Source organism: Mus pahari, chromosome 9 (genome assembly GCF_900095145.1).
Source record: "Mus pahari chromosome 9, PAHARI_EIJ_v1.1, whole genome shotgun sequence".
Classification (NCBI taxonomy): domain Eukaryota; kingdom Metazoa; phylum Chordata; class Mammalia; order Rodentia; family Muridae; genus Mus; species Mus pahari.
This window is the reverse complement of record NC_034598.1, coordinates 55,148,532-55,167,861: the sequence shown is the minus strand read 5'-3', so window position 1 is coordinate 55,167,861 and position 19,330 is coordinate 55,148,532. Positions and strand designations below refer to the sequence as shown.

Sequence of the window (19,330 nt, the reverse complement as noted above, 5' to 3'; positions counted from 1 at the left end):
GAGATGACAGTGGCTTAGTTTTAGGGACCTAAGGAATGCTCTTACTTCAATCTATGGGGCGGGAGAGGTTAAATTTCACTGTTGGCAAATTCAAGGCGCTCGGTAGCTCTGTATCTAAGGAGACAAAGAAAAAGACTCCCTGCCCTGTCTGTCCTGTTTGCTTCCCCTACAAAGCCTACACTGGGAACCCCGTGCACTCCACGTTACTTGCCTCTGATGTGTGAACCACGTCCCGATCCACCAGCTCTGAATCGATGGCCATGAGGATTCGCAGGTACAGATCCACGCCCCTCGGGTTTAGGTCCACAACTGAGAGAATGTCAAAAAAAAACTTGGGCCACTTAGTGAGATACTCCGTAACAAAAAGCAAGGCGAACACTTGGGCCGCTTTGTTTCGTATGAAGGTCTTCTCTGGCTGGGGGTTCAGCATCTGACAAACAGAAACAGTCATGAAAACACATTGTTTTTTCCTACTTATCACTAGCAGGCAAAAAACGGAACCACACTTCAACATTGCCCAGATTAGTGGCAGCACAGCTGTGCAAATTTACCCAGGTGAGCAAGTGACTGGTCACATGACTATACAAGAACCATGGCTGCCCCTTAGAATTTTTCTTTTCCTACAGTGTTGGGGATAAATCTGTAGGCTATGCAAGCATTTTGCCAGAGACACATAGCCTGGTGTTTTTGTTTTGTTTTGTTTTGTTTTTGTTTTTATTTTTTGAGGAGGGGCTGTTTGCTTGTTTTGAGTCAGGGACTTATATAGCCTAGGCTGCCCTCATTCCGAGATCTGCTCTGCCTTTGCATCTATGTGGGAATCAAGGTTTGCGCCACCAGCCCCAGCCCAGGCCTTGAGGTTTTTGTTTTGTTTTTGAGACAAGGTCTACTAGGCGACTCCAGTTGACCTTTAACTTGTTACAAAGTACAGGCTGGCGGGGATAACACTCTCTCCTGCCTCTGCCTTCTCAACACAGATTTAGGCAGGGAGCCACAACTCTCAGTCATTTAAGTTTCATGAACACAATTTTAACAATTCACAGAATTTCTTCTAAGGAAAAAAATTCAATTGTTCTTCCTTCTTTGGTTCGATCGTAGTAAAGAAAGAGGCTCTGGTTAACCAGGAAGAGTGTGAAAATAAACAACTTATTGTTCTTGTAGAAGTGCCTCTGTATATAGGCTGTGTCAGCACAGGCCAGCTCTAAGGACCAAATACAATAGCAGTTACTGTCGTGGAGGTTAAGACTATCAGTAAACTCTAGGGGCTAGAGAGACAGCTCTGCAGGGGAAGTACAGGTCCTGTTCACGAAGACAGCCTGAGGTCAGTTCCCAGAACCCACACCGGGCAGTTCACAACCACCTTGAACTTCAGCTGCAGGGAGTCTAACACTCTCTACTGGACTCTGTGGGTACCTGCAGTCGGGTGTACATACCCACACACAAACATATATACACATAATAATAATTTTAAAAGCTTATAGTTTATTTTAAATAAAGAATTTCTTTTTAAAACCAAAGTTCCAACTAGGTTGGTGGCAGGCACTTTTGATCCTGGTCGTTGGGAGGCAGGGACAGGAGTCCAGGGCCAGCCAAGGCTATACAGTGAGACTGGGCTCAAAGAAAAGTTTCCACAGCGTATTACAGAAGAAAGCCCAACAGTTTTGGTTATTAACGCAGTCTTAAGTTATTACTGTTTCTGCCCGTGATCCTCATGACTAGCATTGCAGACACAGAAGATGAAGCAGCGGACTGCTTGAGGCACAGAATGAATGATTATTTTACCTGAGCCTGAAGCCATGAGAGCAGTGTCTCCCTGATGAGCTGCTGCTGAGCAGTGCTTAGTTCTGAGTACCTGGTAAAGACACAACAGCAGTGCTTAGTTCTGAGTACCTGGTAAAGACACAGCAGTCACTGCATTTGTGGTCTGTGGTTTTCCAAGTCAATCTCACCTACTGAAAATGGAGCATTTTATAGTGTTCAGGGTTTCCTAAAACAATGTAAACACCCTCTGTCACAGTGTTGAAGAATGCATAGATCAGAGTATCAGACAGACTAGAGTCACTGATCTCAGATTCTTGGTTCAGTTCTCCACCAGACAAAATGACAGCTGTCTGACTTTTCAGACAAACTATGTGTTGAGGTCTGTGGTGTACAGAGTAGGACTATAGACTGACTGATTTAGTTTGCGATAAATCACAACAGGTTCACAGCCCAGAGAGAACATCTATGCTGTTAGTTTACCACCTGTATTTTTGGTTTCCTCAAGATTGGAAGAGCAAATTAAAACATTCCTATCGGGGGCTGGTGAGATGGCTCAGTGGTTAAGAACAGGGACTGTTCTTCCAAAGGTCCTGAGTTCAAATCCCAGCAACCACATGGTGGTTCACAACCATCCCTAACAAAAATCTGATGCCTTCTCCTGGGTCATCTGAAGACAGCTACAGTGTACACACATATAATAAATAAATAAATAAATAAATATTAAAAAAAAAAAAAAACAAAAAAAACAACAACAAAAAAAAAACCATTCCTATCCCAACAAACCTTGGAGACTGGAAAGAGTGAAATGGCCTTACTTGTATTTAACTTGATGCTCTAACACTTGGAAGCAGAAGAACTTTATGTGATCATCACTGAAAAAGCAAAAGAAAATTAGACAATCAGAAAATGGATTGGGGAAAACAAAGGCAAAATACCAGTAACAACTGTGATGTTTTTCAAAAGAGGCCTCTTGCCTGGGTTTCTGCTGCCCAACTCTGTTTTATTTGTTTTTATCACTATCTTCTTTATTCAATGACAGTGCTGGATACCTTACCCAGGGCCTCCTGAATTCCAGGCAAAGGTTCTACCAATGAGCGACAGGCCCAAGCCCTGTTTAAAGGGTTAAGAAAGCCCTAAATACAATTCCCAACATGTGAAAGTCCCATTACATTTTACAAGCGACATAACCACAAGCTCTGATACACACCATCAACACAGAGCTTTGTAAAGAGAGGCCATCACCTCAAAACTCTACGGTTCCTGGAACAATGTCTGTGCTTGACTTTGGAATGGTTAGAGATGCAGGGTGATAAACAGTGCAGCTGCCAGAGACTGACCAAATCAAAGATGCCGGCTTTGGCCTACTTGAAAGTCAAGCGTCCTTAGTCAGTGTTCTTACAGACAATCACAAAATAAACAGGGTAGGAAGATGGGAGGAAAAAACCCAGCACCACCTGTCGGTTATCCGTCTCTTTACTGTTAGTGATACAGTCACCAACCCTGACAACATCCCTTCGGGGGGCCAAGAGTCTGCTCAGTGGAGATGGACGGTGTGGAAGACAGGCTTCGTGTGGGCACACTGTCTCCTGAGCGTAGTCTGAGTAGGAATGGGGGTGCTTCTGATGCTCGGGAAAACGAGCCTCTGTGCTCAATCAATCGACGGGCTGCGACCAAACTGCGGGCGGGCGGGCGCAGCACTCCAGCAACCGCAGCCAGAAGGCAGAGCAAGCGCCCGTGCTGCCGCCCCACCAGTGGGCTGCCTTCCTCCTGCTGGCTACCTGCTTCTCACAAGCTCTGTTCTGCCAGTTTTTCTTCTTTAGTAAGAAGCTAACTTTACTAACAATGAAATGACTATATAGGTTTCTCTATCTGTGAAACTGTGTTTGTTGCTTTAAAAGAAGGGCACGCTGCAGGGGATAGCCTTTCACATGTGGCATGGCCACATTGATCGGAGACAAAAGAGCTGGAGAGAAATACTTTGAGATCTGCTTTCACCCCCACTGAGGTCCACGCTAGAAAGCCTACAGGGTGGATTACGGGCACGACTACTAATGACAAGACCTTGCCCCAACACCGAAGAACAGCACTGGAGTACTGATATGCTGTAAGCGTAAGCTTTAAATTAAGATACATATTAGCCCAGCATGGTGGCTCAAGCCTTTGATCCCAACACTGGGGAAGCAGAGGCAGGTGGATCTCTGTGAATTTGAGGCCAGACAGGTCCACAGAGCCAGCCTGGAACAGCTAGGGCTGTTACACAGAGAAACACTGTCTCAAACAACCAACAAACAAACAAACGCAAGGATACATATGGATGTTGCTCATCTTTACCAACTCACCATAATAAGACAGAGACATGGTTAGTGTAGCCTATGCCAGTGAGGACTGCCTCTCAGGCACACAAAGGAAAGGGTGATTTTACTGAAAAGTCAATTCTGGATTAGTTTAAAAATCGGTTTGCTATTTTTCTCTTTTCATGCTACTAATGGTTTTCTAAAAGGCAAGTCACAGAATCTTAAAAGACAAAACAAAAAAACACTTCCCAAAGAAAAAACTTATAATGCCTCCCAGAAATGTCGATCCTTCCAGACAATATAGAGACTCCATCTTAATTACCTGTATGTCTTCTGTGCTAGAGCCTCTGCACACACCTGCCAGGCATCTGGGGAAATCTTTAATTGCTCAAAATAAGCCAGGGCCTGAAAGATTGCAAAACAAAGTAATGTGCTTGATATTGAATTCTGATGCCCCGCTCACACTAAACAAGTGTGGAGGGAACTGACAATCAACAATTTGGGATTAATCCAACAGCTAAAACATTCAAATCCAAGCAAAGTCCACATCACCCCTAAAAGTAGATCAGTGACCAGTTACCAGGTAGATGCTTAAGCTAGTTTCCTTACAGTGAAGGAGATGGAGCAGGAGTGACCTGCGGATGTCACTGGGTCATGGTGATGACAGAGAAGAAATGCCTCAGTGCTTTATCAAGTGCGTTAATACTCACTCAGGTAGACAACCATAAAAGGTGTGGGAAGGGATGCTGTTTAGCACAATGCCCTCCTGCCATAAGAAGATGTGACACAAAGTAACAGAAACTTTCAACCCAATGAGTAATCTAGGACAGACAAAGGGTGGCATGTGGAGGGGAGGGAGGTATCCATCTCTTAAAAGCCCCACCTCTAGGCTAACGAACAAACACTACTTGGGCCAAGGAAGGAAGCACCGAGGCATGGGAGCCCCTGACCCTCCCGAAGATCTCTTCCATTTGGCGCTTTCCTTTATAACAGACTGGCAATATTAAGTGCACTGCCTTCCTGAGTCCTGAGCCACTGTAGTAGATTATCCAATCTGTGGAAGGAGGTAGTCCCTGACCTAGCAGGCTGGTGTCAGAAATACAGATGGGGGGCTGGTGAGATGGCTCAGTGGTTAAGAGCACTGACTGCTCTTCCAAAAGCCCTGAGCCCAAATCCCAGCAACCACATGGTGGCTCACAACCACCTGTAATGAGATCTGACGTCTTAATCTGGGGTGTCTGAAGACAGCTATAGTATACTTACATATAATAAATAATTTTTTTTAATGGTTTTTCGAGACAGGGTTTCTCTGTGTAGCCTTGGCTGTCCTGGAACTCACTCTGTAGACCAGGCTGGCCTTGAACTCAGAAATCCACCTGCCTTTGCCTCCTGAGTGCTGGGATTAAAGGCGCGCCCCACCACGCCCAGCTATAAAGTACAGATGGTCTGATGGCAGTTTCTACAGACCCAGAAATCTCAATGGGAACATCTCAGAAGTTAGGACAGAAGACAAATGAAGTCACTGAGGCACCACACGGTCAGGTGTGGTGGGGCTTGTCCTCTAAGTACTGAGGTGTAGGCCGAAGATCATTCTCAGATACACAGCTAGTTTGAGGTTTGCTTGGGTTATATAAGACCCTGTCTCCAAAAATTAAAGAGAACTTAAGCCAAAGTTGGATATTTAAATCCAAGCTGGGGAAGCTGGGTGGGGTAGGGTGGGGTGGGGGCGAGAATAACCAGCAGTCTTTGCAGTGCTTGTCTCTGGATTCTGAATCCATGTATTACTAGCATCAGAAAGAAATCTTGTGACAATGATGAACAAGTCTTGGCCTTCACCTCCAGGTTCTTCTACCTCGCTCCTGAGTCACAAGGCAACAGCCAGCTTGCCATTCTTGGCATTGTTGTTGACTGATGCCCACACAGAAACAGACTGACATACGGACACTTGAGAGGCTGCAGTCAGCCCATCCAATGGTAGCTTTTCACTATTCCTCCACTGCAGCATCAGGACCACCAAAACCTTCACTGGAGCTGGAGAGATGGCTCAGGGGTTAAGAGCATTGACTGTTCTTCCAGAAGTCCTGAGTTCAATTCCCAGCAACCACATGGTGGCTCACAACCATCTGTAATGGGATATAATGCCCTCTTCTGGTGTATCTATAAACATCTACAGTGTACTCACACATATAAAATAAATAAATCTTAAAAAAAAACAAAAACAAACAAACTTCATTGTGTCAACACTCATTCCTCTACATCCTTGTCAATTCTGCTGCTTACACTGGTGTAACATGAAATTGGATGAAACCAGAGGCCCAAAATATTCCCATGGCAACCCATTCTTATAAAAAAAATATTATATTAAAACCAGTAATAACTCTTAACTCTCTTGCTCTCTTGTCCTCTTCCCACTCTGTCCCTCCTCTTCCCACTCTGTCCCTTCTCTTCCCATTCCCCTTCCCCCTTGTGTTCCTGGCTGGCCTCTACTCTTTCTTTCTCTTCCTTCCCTCCCCGTTTCTCTGCCTTTCTCTGTCTCTACTCCCTCAATGCTCCTCTCATTCCCTAAATAAACTCTATTCCATACTACAGAACAAAAATAAAACACTAATATATCATCAGCGTTCTTTTCTGGAAAAGAACACCAAGGTGTATTTTTTTTTTTTTAAAAATCTGTTGGACAGAACTGGTAAGATGGCTCACCAGGGAAAAGGACCTGAGTTCAACCACGGGAACCCAAGGACGGCAGAAAATAATGAACAGATTCCATCCAAGCACCATGGCCCTGGCAGCCCCACCTTCACCACAGCACACACAAGTAACTAACTCATCATTCACTTTTAAAACGTTGAGTATTGGAACTTAAAAGTTAACAGGATTAAAAAAGAAAGCATTAAAAAAAATTGGGTTAAGAACCAGGCTCGGTGAGTCAAACCTACAGCCAATTCAAGACATGACCATAGTAGGTCTGCCCAAACCTGGAGGCCAGCCTGGGCTAAGGTCAGTTTCTGTCTCAAACAACCAACCAAATCACCAAAGAGGAAGTGCTAGATCTGGTGGGGCATGCCTGTAGCTCCAGAACCTGGGAGGATGAGGCAGGGAAATCAGAACAGGCACACCATCCTCAATTGCAATGGCTTATCCAGGGTAGCTTGGGCTACATGAGACTGTCTCAAAAAACAAAAGTCACAGACCCAGCAAGACGGTTCAGGAGTAAACTCTGACCCCTAGAGCCCACCTGGCCGGGGATGGAGGACGTTCTGCGGCTTGTCATGGTCTGGCCGGGGATGGAGGAACACTTCTGCGGTTTGTCATGGTTTGTGTATGCTTGGCCCAGGGAGTGGCACTATTAGGAGGTGTGGCCTTGTTGGAGTAGGTGTGTCACTGTGGGTGTGGGCTTTAAGACCCTCATCCTAGCTACCTGGAAGCAAGTATTCTGCTAGCAGCCTTCAGATGAAGATGCAGAACTCTCAACTCCTCCTGCGCCATGCCTGCCTGGATGCTGCCATGCTCCTGCCTTGATGATAATGGACTGAACCTCTGAACCTGTAAGCCAGTCCCAGTTAAATGTTGCCTTTACAAGAGTTCTTGGTCATGGTGTTTGTGCACAGCAATGAAAACCCCAACTAAGACAAGGCTCACAATGCTCTCTCTCCCCACCAAATAAATACACGGAAAAAAAAAAACCATGCCACTTCCCACCCTGCAACCGGCCCAACAAACACTAATGAGGAAAGGGCAGGGGAGATGGCTCGGCAGGTACTAAGTGCTCAGTGGGCGACTTGAGAATGATCCCAGAACCCACATCAAAGCGGGAGGAGCATCTCTTCTCCACAAAGTGTCGCCCTCTGACCTCCACACACACATGCCAGGGGAACTCACTTTGTAGACCAGGCTGGCCTCGAACTCAGAAATCCACCTGCCTCTGCCCCCCCCCCCCCCCCCCGTGCTGGGATTAAAGGCGTGCGCCACCACGCCTGGCTTGGGCACAGTCATTCTTAAGAGTCTAGAAGCTGAAGCAGGGGGACTGGTGAGAGTTCAAGGTGAGCCTGAGCTATGTGGAGAGCACCAGGCCACACATAGTCTAGTTAACACAGCAAGACTATGCCTCAAACAAACTGAACCCTCTTTGCAAGGTAGGCTGGAAAAAAATATCCCTGGGACCCCATAGAGTTGAAGTGAAACCAAAAACCCCAGACCAAATCAGGACAACAACAACAAGAGCATAAAGCTCAGTGGTAGAGTCCTTGCCGAGGTTCAATTCCCAGCATTATAAAAACAAAACCCCCAAATCATTGGACACATATAAAACTTTTAATTATAATCAGCGTGCAACACCAAAGCAGACTGAGTTAACGACTGTAATACCTCAGCTACTTTCAAAGCAGGTGGTTTAAATCCCTATGAAAATAAAACCATTCATATACAAAAAGCCTGGACTTCTAGGGTGTTTGTTTTTTGTTTTTGTTTTGTTCTGTTTTGTTTTGAGACAGGGCTATCCAGTTGTAGACCAGGCTGGCCTCGAACTCAGAGATCTGCCTGCTTCTGTCTCCCAACGTTGGAATTAAAGGTGTGCGCACCACCACCTGGTTTTGAGTGCTAGGTTTTTGATGTGCCGACTGCTAGATTCCTATTATTTGCTGTATTTGGAGGGTTAGTTTCTTCTTATCAGCAGAGGTGTGTATTGTATCAGAAACTGCTTGGGAAGGTTTTTTTGTTTTTTTTTTGTTTTTTTAAAAAAAGCATGTAAAAGCCAAACAAATATGGCTCTAATACATAGTGAGATTGTTAACGCTGGCTCATTTATAACAAGTACTCTCCTTTGCTACAAGAATAACCCTCCTTCCTTTGATCCTAAACTTCAGAACGTTCACATCTTTAAAAATTAATTAAAGGCTTGCTGTTCTTTCAGTGTCTTCTTTTATCACTCAGCTACAGTACTTAGTAGACTTATACACTACATTGGGTTTAATTGTTTACATTTATCTAAATATACCAGCATCTCCTAATGGATTTCTTGCCACAAAATCGTTTTATATAACTTAAGGTGTAGCATATCGGAACTGCTTATTTCCAGTCTGCAAAGACTAAATCACAAGGAGGCTCACTGTCACCAACTTCAGACTTAAGCAACTTACAGTCCAAGGTAAGCAACCACAGAGTAAAATATGCACTGCCTACTACAAAGTTCTGTCTTTGTAACTGTGTTACAACGTTGCAACAATTAGCAAAGTCCCATGTTGCACAAATACCTGCTTTAACAGGTCTGATTTCAGGACCCTGGCTCAGCCAATCTAACAAAAATCAATCACAACACTTGATGTTTCAATATTCAGAACACGCCTCAAATCTGTCTGGTTTTATTAATGTTTACTCAAATTATCTCTATCATCAGATGTGTTTGCTGCCTAAATCCTCTAACGCATGTTTGTGGTTGCATGCTTTTAAAAATAATTACATTGACTTACCCTTTGTCTAAAGTCTGAATCCGCATTTGGATTTAACCCTAAAAGAGCCTGTTCATCCATCTCTGCCGCTATTCCTGGAGTTTTCGGATCACAACAGACGTGGCTTCTGATTCCACAGCAGAATCCACAATCATCTGCACACAGAAAACAAAAGATGATTATCTAGAATATAAGAGGTGGCTGAAAATACACAGCTCCTGAAGAGTCACAACCCGCCTTAAGCTAACAGAGCCCAGACCTCAGAACACGAGTGGGCCACATAGCACACAGCACCACAATTGTGCAGACTCTAAACAAGTATGCCATTAAAGCTTTCAGGTGCTATCGCCCTGCAAAGTGCCCCCGCCAAATAGAGAAAGTAATTCTTCTAGAAACATGCATGAAGTGTTGGGGGTGGGGGAGGGTGGAAACAATAGTCAGACCCCCAAAGTTCTCTGGCCAGCTACTCTAGCCAAACTGGTAAGTTCCAGGTTCAGTAAGATCCTGTCTCAAAAAAGGAGAGGCAGAGAGTTCTGACAAATATTCAAGGTAGGAGAATAAGCAGCATGCATTATATACATGTATGAAATTGTAAAAAAATAAAAGTTATATAGTGAAAATCAACAGAGAAACATCTAATACGGATTTCTTGCCTTCCACCTGCATGCATCTATACAAGCACACATATAAGGACATACAGATATATCCTTATATTCCTATTATAAAGCTACACATCTTTTTTTATCGGTTTTTAAATTATTAGAGCCACAGAGAATTTAAAGAGACCAAGAGGTGAATGGAGGTCCTGTGCAGCTTTTCGGGAGTGGTGAAGCCAGGGCCAGGTTGCAGATCTCTACACTTTTCTGTTTTCCTTGATCTTTTTGGAATTGAAAAAAACAAAAATCAGGATCTAAGTTAAGCCCTTCCTTTGATCACTCATAGCAACCCTGCAGACCCCAGCAAGGCAATCTAAGTTCCTACTGCCAACAGGATTAAGATACCAACACTTCTGAACAACTCCTGACCATTCTTCGTGCTCCTCAGCAAGGCCAGCAATGCTTGCCACATCACACTGCAGCTCTCAAGCACACCCCACTTCACACACACAAACACACACACACACACACACACACACACACACACACACACACAGCCCTTCTCAGCTTCGAGGCTAAACCCTGCAAGGCCTTCAATATTCACCCTCCAGATTACCTCACGCAGCAATACAGCTTTGACTCTCTACTATTTGATCCTATCAAAACAGGATTAGATAACCCCTTCCACAATCTACCATGTGACAGTTTGATTTCTCAAAAAAAACACAAAAAAAAAAACCATTGTGAAATATGAATGCATCACTATGTTCTTAAAATGTGAAAACACAGGTTTTGAGTTTTTAGTGCTCTGGGTTTTAACTAGTGAGATGGCTCAGGGGTAAAGACTCCTGATCCCCTAGATCCATATGGTGGAAGACGAGAACTGCGCATGTACATAGCACATGTGCATATGCACACATCTGTACATATACAAGATAAGTATATGTAGTTTTTTTTTAAGTTTTAGATTTATATTCCAGTTCTCATCAATAAGAACACATAAAACACAAAACAAATAAAAAACAAAAACACATCTTTAATACCAGTGTTGGGAAGGCAGAAGCAGGAGGGTCTCTAATCTCTTGAGTTCGAGGCCAGCCGGGTCTACAGAGTTCCAGAACAGCCAGGTCTACCCAGAGAAACCCAGTCTGGAAAAAAACCAACCAACCAACCAACCAAGCCCCTCAACACACACATAAACACACACATATCCCAAGAAAACCATTCAGTCATTCAAAGTAGCACACGCCTTTTAATCCCATTGTTTGGGAGGTAGAGGCAGGGGGATCTGGGACTTCAAAGCCAGCCTGGCCTATCTACATATGGATGTTCTGGCTAGCCAGAGCTACAGTGAGATTCTGTCCCAAAAACAAAACAAAAATTGAAGCTGCACACCAAAAAAAAAAAAAGTATGCATTCCATTCCGTCAGCAGGAGAAGGGCAAAGTTCTAAAGACTACAGTGTGTGCATGTGTGCAAAGCGTGCCTCCCATAGGGTACAGAGTCAGAGACAGGCTGCAGGATGCACTACTTGAAACATTCTCAAATTAAAGTACTATTTCCCTTAAAAATGCTCAGAAAGAAAAGTCGGTGTAAGGGCGCCTGTAAACCCCTGATTGAGAAATCCTCTAGAGTTCCTTTAAAATTATCCATTGCTTTGGGAAAAACTGCTTAAGCGTTTTGTCATTTCACACTAATCTTGACAAGAGGAAAAAATTAAATAAGAGGCCTGGCTGAGCACATGCTCAACATCAACAAAAAAAATCCTCAGCAAACTTGTTCCATAACAAGGAATCCCTCACAAACCTTTGCCCTCTACACATTCGGAAAAAAACATTAGACCAAAATAAAATGAGATGGTAAACCATCCATCTGTGAATAAAGCACAGGGTTAAAAGGTTACAACTTCCTAATAAAGACCGGGAAAGGACGCTTAGCATTCTGACCTATTTATACTGAGCCTTCAGGCTTAAACATTGTTACAATATGGTAAACATTTTATACTACCTGCAAAGGTGGATGTGGGGGGGGGCGAGAAATACATGTAAAATAGGAAGCCTTAATTTTTCCCTCAGCCATCAAGTCAAGAAGAATCAAACAATGTGGAAAATTCCTCCACACCTACTTAAGCCTGTTTGAGATCGACTGAATCTTTCCAGCCTTTTAACATCAAGTTGACAAGTCGCTTTAATACAACGTAACTTCCCCCAGTAACAACTAATTAACGCTTCCAAAAAGTACTCGTTTTTCAGGTTACAAGGAACATCAAGCTTTTCCATGGCTGCAAGACTGTAAAGAAGCAAAGAGGGGAAAAGCCTGTCCCTGCTGGCAAATTACTACGCAGAAATAACACTTTCTCTCCTATTTGTCCCGGGGTGGGGAGCGGATCAACTTTGAGGTCCCTACAGCTCAAACTGGTGCGACGCACTCTAAAACTATCACAAATGGGGCTGGGGGCAGCCTCCTAGGCCGGCCTCGCCCCCTATCCTTCGCCCGGATCCCTCCCAGAGCGAAGCCTCGTGGCCACTCGGGTGATGAAACACCCGGCAACCGGCAGCCACGCACTAGGGACGCGGCCGCCACCGATCGTCCCCAACCCCAAGTCCGGCTCGCCCGGCCACGTAGGGTCCCCGGCCCGCCGCCCTTCGCCACCAGTCACCATCACTCCAATATCTCTTCCTCGCCTGCACTCCCGAGGGTCGGCCAGCCGCAAGGAGCGGCGCCGTAGGCAGGGAGCACGGAGAGCGGCCCACGTCCTTGTCGCCGTAATCCTCCAATACAGCCGCAGCGCTAGCGCCGGAGCCGGCCCGGGCCGCGCTCCTCTCGGCGCTCGGCGTTCCCCGGGCGCCTTCTCCTGCGTGGCGCGGAGCGGGGAGGGCAGGTTGGCAAGCCGGCGGGCGGAGTCGGCGGCCCTGGAAGGAAAGCTGCGCAGGGGCCCGCTAACGCCGCCGCTGAGTCAGCGCGAGGCACGCCCCCCGCGTCGTACCGCGCGGACCCGCGCCAGCAGCAGCCTCATGGAAGAAGAGTGCAGACGGCCGCCCGCGGGCTGGGCCCGGGGGACTACAACTTCCAGCGTGCAGTGCGCATGGGACGCTTCCGAGCGGAGGACCGCACACGTGCTCCCTGGAGCTCGCAGGGGGCGGGGCCGGCGGGCCTGTGGTGCATGCTGGGAGAGCGCATCCCGCCCTCCTAGCTACAGGTTACCGTGGTCCTCTAAGCTTTTAAAAGAGCGGCCACGTAACGCCCTGCTTTGGGCGTCGGCGAGAGTTAGTAACTCTCCACTCCCTCCAGAAGGGTCTGGTCTGGTGGCAGATGGCTTACAGTGCCGAGATCCTGAGATTGGAAAAGTGGAGGTGGTTGAAACCACGTGTTGAGTCAGTTGCTGAATTCCTTTCCAGCGGTTCCACGTGTCAAGAGTCCAGAAGCTTAAGGATTTGACAGTTTTTAAAAACCCGCTGTATTTTTATTTATTTACTTGTTTTGCTTTTGAGGCAAGATTACACTCCATAACCCAGACTGGTTTTCACTCATTTTTCCCAGGCTGGCCTAAACTTCACAAATCCTGGAATTACAGGCATGAGCCACCATGCCCAGTTTAAATATTACTAAATTTGCCTACAAAAAAAGAAAGATAGAAAAAAAGAAAACCGAAAGCAGTCCGGGCGGTGGTGGCGATTACCATTCATCCCAACACTGAGGAGGCAGAGACAGCCAGATCTACAGAGCAGGTGCCAGGAGTACAGAGAGAAACACAGTCTCAAAAAAAGAAAGAAAAGAGAGAGGGAAAACATTCGGTAGAAGTCCCGTGCTTCCGTTCACCTTTGTTTCTTTGATCCCGAGCTATTGTTACTGTGTGGGCGCAGTATAAGCGCCAGCAACTTCGTTATTGTTGGCATCATGTGTGTCACTTTAAGTCCATCTCAGTTTACTCATTTTATGTAGAGTGGGACAGTACCAGCCTCAGAGGGTAAGGTCTGGCTAATTTTATTTAGAGGCAGAGAGAGGCTCACTGTGTAGCTCTGGTTATCCTGAAACTTGCTGGCCTTAACTGTTCTCTTGCCACAAATTCCAGAGTGCTGGGGTTCCAGGTTGCCACCAGGTCTGACTATTTTATGAATTAACTTTGATACACATGTTAGACTTATCTTGGGTGACACTATCTCTCTGGGGATACATGAACAAACATCTGTTCACTGCAGACAGGTACCCAGATGTGGTACTGATGACAGACTAAAGTGAGGATACCAAAAAGTCAAGCTTGGTCAATCAATGGCTTTTACTGGGGTTACTTACTTACAGGAGCAGAAAGGACATAAAGACAGCAGCCTCCCCGAGGCCTACCTCAGTACAAGTGACAGATGACCTGGCCTGTGCTGTACAATGGGAAGACAGTAGGTGGGAGAGATTCCGACTGTTCAGCTCCTCTAAGAGTGTATAGAGGGAGGAAGGGGATGGTTTTGTTAATCTGGTTAGTTTCTTTGAATTGTTTACTTCCTGAGTTTAAAGAGTTTATCAGGAAAACAATACAGAGCACCCAACATGTAGATTTCCTTGTTTCTTAGTAACAGTATTCTACAAGGTAGCTCTGGCTGTTCTGGGACTCACTGTATACACCAGGCTAGCCTTGAACTTACAGAGATCCCACTACCTCTGTCTCCCTCACAAGTACTGAGACTAATGGTGTGTGTTACCACACCTAGCCCAACATTTAGACTTCAATATCGTCATAGCCTTGTCTCTAGCTCCCACTAAGAATAAGCCAGACCTGTTCTACAAGCCTGTGATCCAAGCTGCTTCGGAAGCTGAGGCAGGAGGATCTCAACTTCAAGGCCAGCCAGGGCAAAATAGCTAGCTCTATATACCCTCTCTTTAAAAGGGAATAAAGAGGTCTAGGGCTATAGCTCAGTGATAGTGTGCTCACCTTGCACCCACCACCCTAGCTTCAATGCCCAGACCACAAAAAGAGCTCACAAAACTTGCGGGCAGAGTGGGCAGAGTGAGGAGGGAACAGAAGTAGAATAAAAATTGTTGTAACCTCTTAGCAGCTACCCTTTACTTATGTTACTAAACTCCTTCCCAGGGGAATCTTCAAGTCTACCCCTCCTCCTAAGGTCCTAAGAACAAGCTCACCTAGACTCCATCAAAGTTCAGTGTGGGGAGCCCAGGAGTTTATTGGGCTGACTTACAGAGCGTGAGGAAGGGGTTACTTACAGAGCATGAGGAAGGGGTTACTTACAGAGCGTGAGGAAGGGGTTACTTACAGAGCATGAGGAAGGGGTTACTTACTTACAGAGCGTGAGGAAGGGGTTACTTACAGAGCGTGAGGAAGGGGTTACTTACTTACAGAGTGTGAGGAAGGGGTTACTTACTGAGTGTGGTGCTCTCCCTTAAAAAGGCTGCTCTGGAAAGTCGTTACCCATCAGGGATGATGGCTTCTGTTGTTTTATAACACAATCGACTTTACCAACAAAGACTCAGGAGCTTGTTAGCTCAGACAGGCAGAGGAACACCCAGCTAACCTTCCTCCTCAGCTGATATCCCACAGGAATCCCCTACCTCATGCTGTCTCAAAAAACAAACAAGCAAACAAACCTCCTTCAAACTGAATATCCCTCCCTTCTACTTCCTGTGTGTCTCTCTATCCATCCTCCTGACACCCTCTTGCTCTCTATGGTTTTTCTTTGAATAATCCTATGTTCACTTCCTGTCGACTGGCTGCTTGCTCTGCCTCTTGACCAATGATTGACTTTATTTAATCCTGTTTATAATATCCAAGCCGAAAGCTCCTGGATTAAAGGTGTGGGCTAAGACCGGGCCACACCACAACTAAAAACATGTGTTTCCAGTAAATAACACAATCTCAGGTTCACGATGTCATTAATTATCCTGTAACAGGCTTCTCTCAGCCACATAGATGAAACACCCCTTGCCCCTCAGCCTCGCCCCACCTACATACTCGAGCCCCTCCCCTAGGCCAGTTTGGACAAGGTATGTACAATAGGTGGCAAGGGTTGGCTGCACACTCCAAGGAGACTCTCCTGGCTTTACCCCTCTGATCTTTTGCAAGCCAAGTGGGCACAGTTGAGCTCCCCAAGATGGCCGTTATTTGCCCAAGAGGACATTCCTGTACAACAGATGACCATGTTCAAGAGGAAGCATTCCCTACATAGCTTTTAACCTTGTGTAACACATTTAGTTGTTAGAAATGTCAGGCTGGAAGACTGGAGAGTTACTCTTTCGAAGGACTTGAGTCTGATTCCTGTTAAGGCCTGGGTAACTGTTGCCTGTATAGCCAACCATTTTAAGACATTACTAATGTTACAAGGAAACTTTCTCATGTGCTGTTACTCTTTGTGCCTGAGTTAACTGTTAACCCAAATTCTCTTATGTTCTATGCCTTGGTGTTCTTGGAAAGCAATCACAATAGAGGACAGTTAGAACGGTGTTGTATAGATAGCCATGATAAGCCTGGACCCAACACCTCCCTGGGAATCGACATCCTATTTGGCAGAAAGAAACATGCAATCCTGGTTGGCATGTTGGCACATAATGCCAGGCGGGTCAAGTTGCACCCCACCACCGTCGAATGACACAAACAATGAGGACAGGATAAGTGTACAACAAAGACATGTTCCCAAGGAAGCCTCCTGTCCCTAAATCCTGATTGGTGGAGTAACTGACGTTTGTGAATTTCAGCCTTCAAAGCTCTGTAGGTCACAGTTTAGCTTCTGGATCCAGATTGCACCCCTGATTGATCAGACTTAGGGTGTGTATTCAATAAACCAGCCCAGCTTGACTGATGGGTGTCTCAGAGGTTTGTATGGCGACTCCCAGACCTCACCAATTTCCAGCACACATTAGGTGGCTTGCAACCACCTGTGACTTCAGCTCCAGAAGATGAAAACCTCTAACCTCCGCATGCATCCACACACATGACACACACTTGCACTTTCCTGCTTACACACACACACACACACACACACACACACACACACAGAGGCACGCACACGCATGAGTCACAGGCTGGCCCCTTCCTCCAGTTCGAATGAGTTATTGCATGAATTTTTATTTCAGCTGTGAGACTTAGACATTACTAACACTGGTTTAAGAGGTTCTGCAATGTATATGTTCAGCATATTTCACTTCCTCTTCCTTAAGAATTATTATGACTACATTTGCTTGTCCTTTTCATTTGTGAGAATTTCATTAGGGGTTATACAACACATAGCTTGTCTACAGTTCATTTATTTAGTAACATTGGCCCTTTCCTACAGTTCAAATGGGATTTAAGAATTCTCTTCCACCGGGCATGGTGGTGCACGCCTTTAATCCCAGCACTCGGGAGGCAGAGGCAGGTGGATTTCTAAGTTCGAGGTCAGCCTGGTCTACAGAGTTCCAGGACAGCCAGGGTTATACAGAGAAACCCTGTTTTGAAAAACAAAAAACAACAAACAACAACAACAAAAGAATTCTCTTCCAGGGGCGAGCAGGGGTGGTGTATGCCTTTAATCCCAGCACTTGGGAAGCAGAAGCAGGTGGATTTCTGAGTTCAAGGCCAGCCTGGTCTACAGAGTGAGTTCCAGGACAGTCGGGGCTATACAGAAACCTTGTCTCGAAAAAAAAGAAAAAAAAACAACAAAAAACTCTTCCAGTTTCGTAAACTCATTCTTTCAGAGCAAATAAGGAAGTTGTATTAGTCATGGTTCGCTAGAGTCACAGCACTTATGGGTAGTCTCTATACAGTAAGGGAATTTGTTGATGACTTACAGTAGCCCAACTCCCAACAATGGTCAGCAGCAGCTGTGAATGGAAGTCCAAGGATCTAGCAGTTGCTCCATCCCACAAGGCAAGGACGTGAAGAAGAGAGAATAAATCTTCCTTCTTCCAATGTCCTTATGTAGGCCTCCAGCAGAAGATGTGGCCCAGATTAAAGGTGCGTGCCACCAGGCCTCGATCTGGGACTTACTTTGTCTCAGATGACCCTGAACTCGGAGATCTCCCTGTCTTAATCTTCTGGAATTCATAGCCACTGTGTCTCAAGATTTCTATGCCAAGATCCAGATCAGAAACATGTATCTCCCAGCCTCCAGATTAGGATCACAGGTGAGCCTTCTTATATACTGGCTGTCCTGCACATGAAGGGATACACACTTTCTCATCTCAGACGGTAAGGTAAGATGATGATGGCAATCAACACTTGTCCCTTTAGCAGAAGCCATATAGTGGTGATGTCACATCTTGTCGACAGGTTTGAGCATGTGTTACACGGTAGATGTAGCTCTAAGCATTTATACATCAGTCCTCACAGCCACTGTGTGGAGATAGATACTGTTATTAACCTCAGTTTTATTTTTTAAATTTATTTTTTTTTATTTGCATGTCTGTATTGTATGCCATGTGTATGCAGGTGCTCCAGGAGGCGCAGGAGGCGCTGGAGTCACAGGCAGTTGGGAGCCACCTGACAAGGTTCCTCTGGAAGAGCAGTAGATACACAAGGACATCTCTCTAGCCCTATACCGTTTTATAGCTGAAGAGTCTGGAGTTCATAGATGTCAAGTAACAGGTGCATGCTTCATAAGTTTTATATATATATATCAAGTACACTGCAGCAGTCTTCATGCACACCAGGAGAGAGCATCAGATCTCATTACAGATGGTTGTGAGCTACCATGTGGTTGCTGGGAATTGAACTTAGGACCTCTGGAAGTCAGTGCTCTTAACTGCTGAGCCATCTCTCCAGCCCAGTAGCTAGTTCTTAAGGACTGAAAGTAGTATTTAGAGTCTGATTTTTGTATAATACCTTTTCAGTAAACATTTGGAAAAATATGTTGAATTGCACTAAAAATATCGTAGTCGTATGCTTCTAACCACTGAATTCTGTATCACATTCTCCACCTAGTGTGCTTCCTAGCAACATTTGTTAAGCTTAATGCCGTGGTGAGAAGAAATTCATTTACAGTAGGCTTCTTGGCTGGAAAAGAAGTTGAGAGAAGGGCTGGAGAGATGGCTCAGCCGCTAAGAAGACGGACTGCTCTTCCGAAGGTCCTGAGTTTAAACCCCAGCAACCACATGGTGGTTCACAACCACCCGTAATGAGATGTGATCCCCTTTTCTGGTGTGTCTGAAGACAGCAACAGTACAGAGCGAGCAGAGGTCCTGAGTTCAATTCCCAACAACCACATGATGGCTCACAACCATCTGTACAGCTTCAGTATACTCATATACATAAAATAAATAAA

General features: G+C 45.4%; 1 protein-coding gene across 4 annotated transcripts in view; it reads right to left on the bottom strand.

Moving 5' to 3' along the window:
- Xpot (exportin for tRNA) overlaps window positions 1-13,123 on the bottom strand; it is a 39,990-nt gene extending 26,867 nt beyond the window's left edge. For 2 of the 4 annotated variants that reach the window (XM_021204411.2, XM_029542353.1), the window contains exons 1-6: window positions 12,751-13,123; window positions 9,518-9,651; window positions 4,375-4,457; window positions 2,574-2,630; window positions 1,780-1,849; window positions 212-430 (exon numbers count right to left, since the gene is read on the bottom strand). In XM_021204411.2, the coding sequence (XP_021060070.1) occupies window positions 212-430; window positions 1,780-1,849; window positions 2,574-2,630; window positions 4,375-4,457; window positions 9,518-9,577 (489 nt within the window). In that variant the 5' untranslated portion in view covers window positions 9,578-9,651; window positions 12,751-13,123. Of the gene's footprint in view, window positions 1-211; window positions 431-1,779; window positions 1,850-2,573; window positions 2,631-4,374; window positions 4,458-9,517; window positions 9,652-10,282; window positions 11,011-12,750 lie in introns of those variants that run through there. The other 2 variants (XM_029542354.1, XM_029542352.1) reach the window with 2 other exon arrangements.
- Between the last annotated feature and the right edge of the window lie 6,207 nt (window positions 13,124-19,330).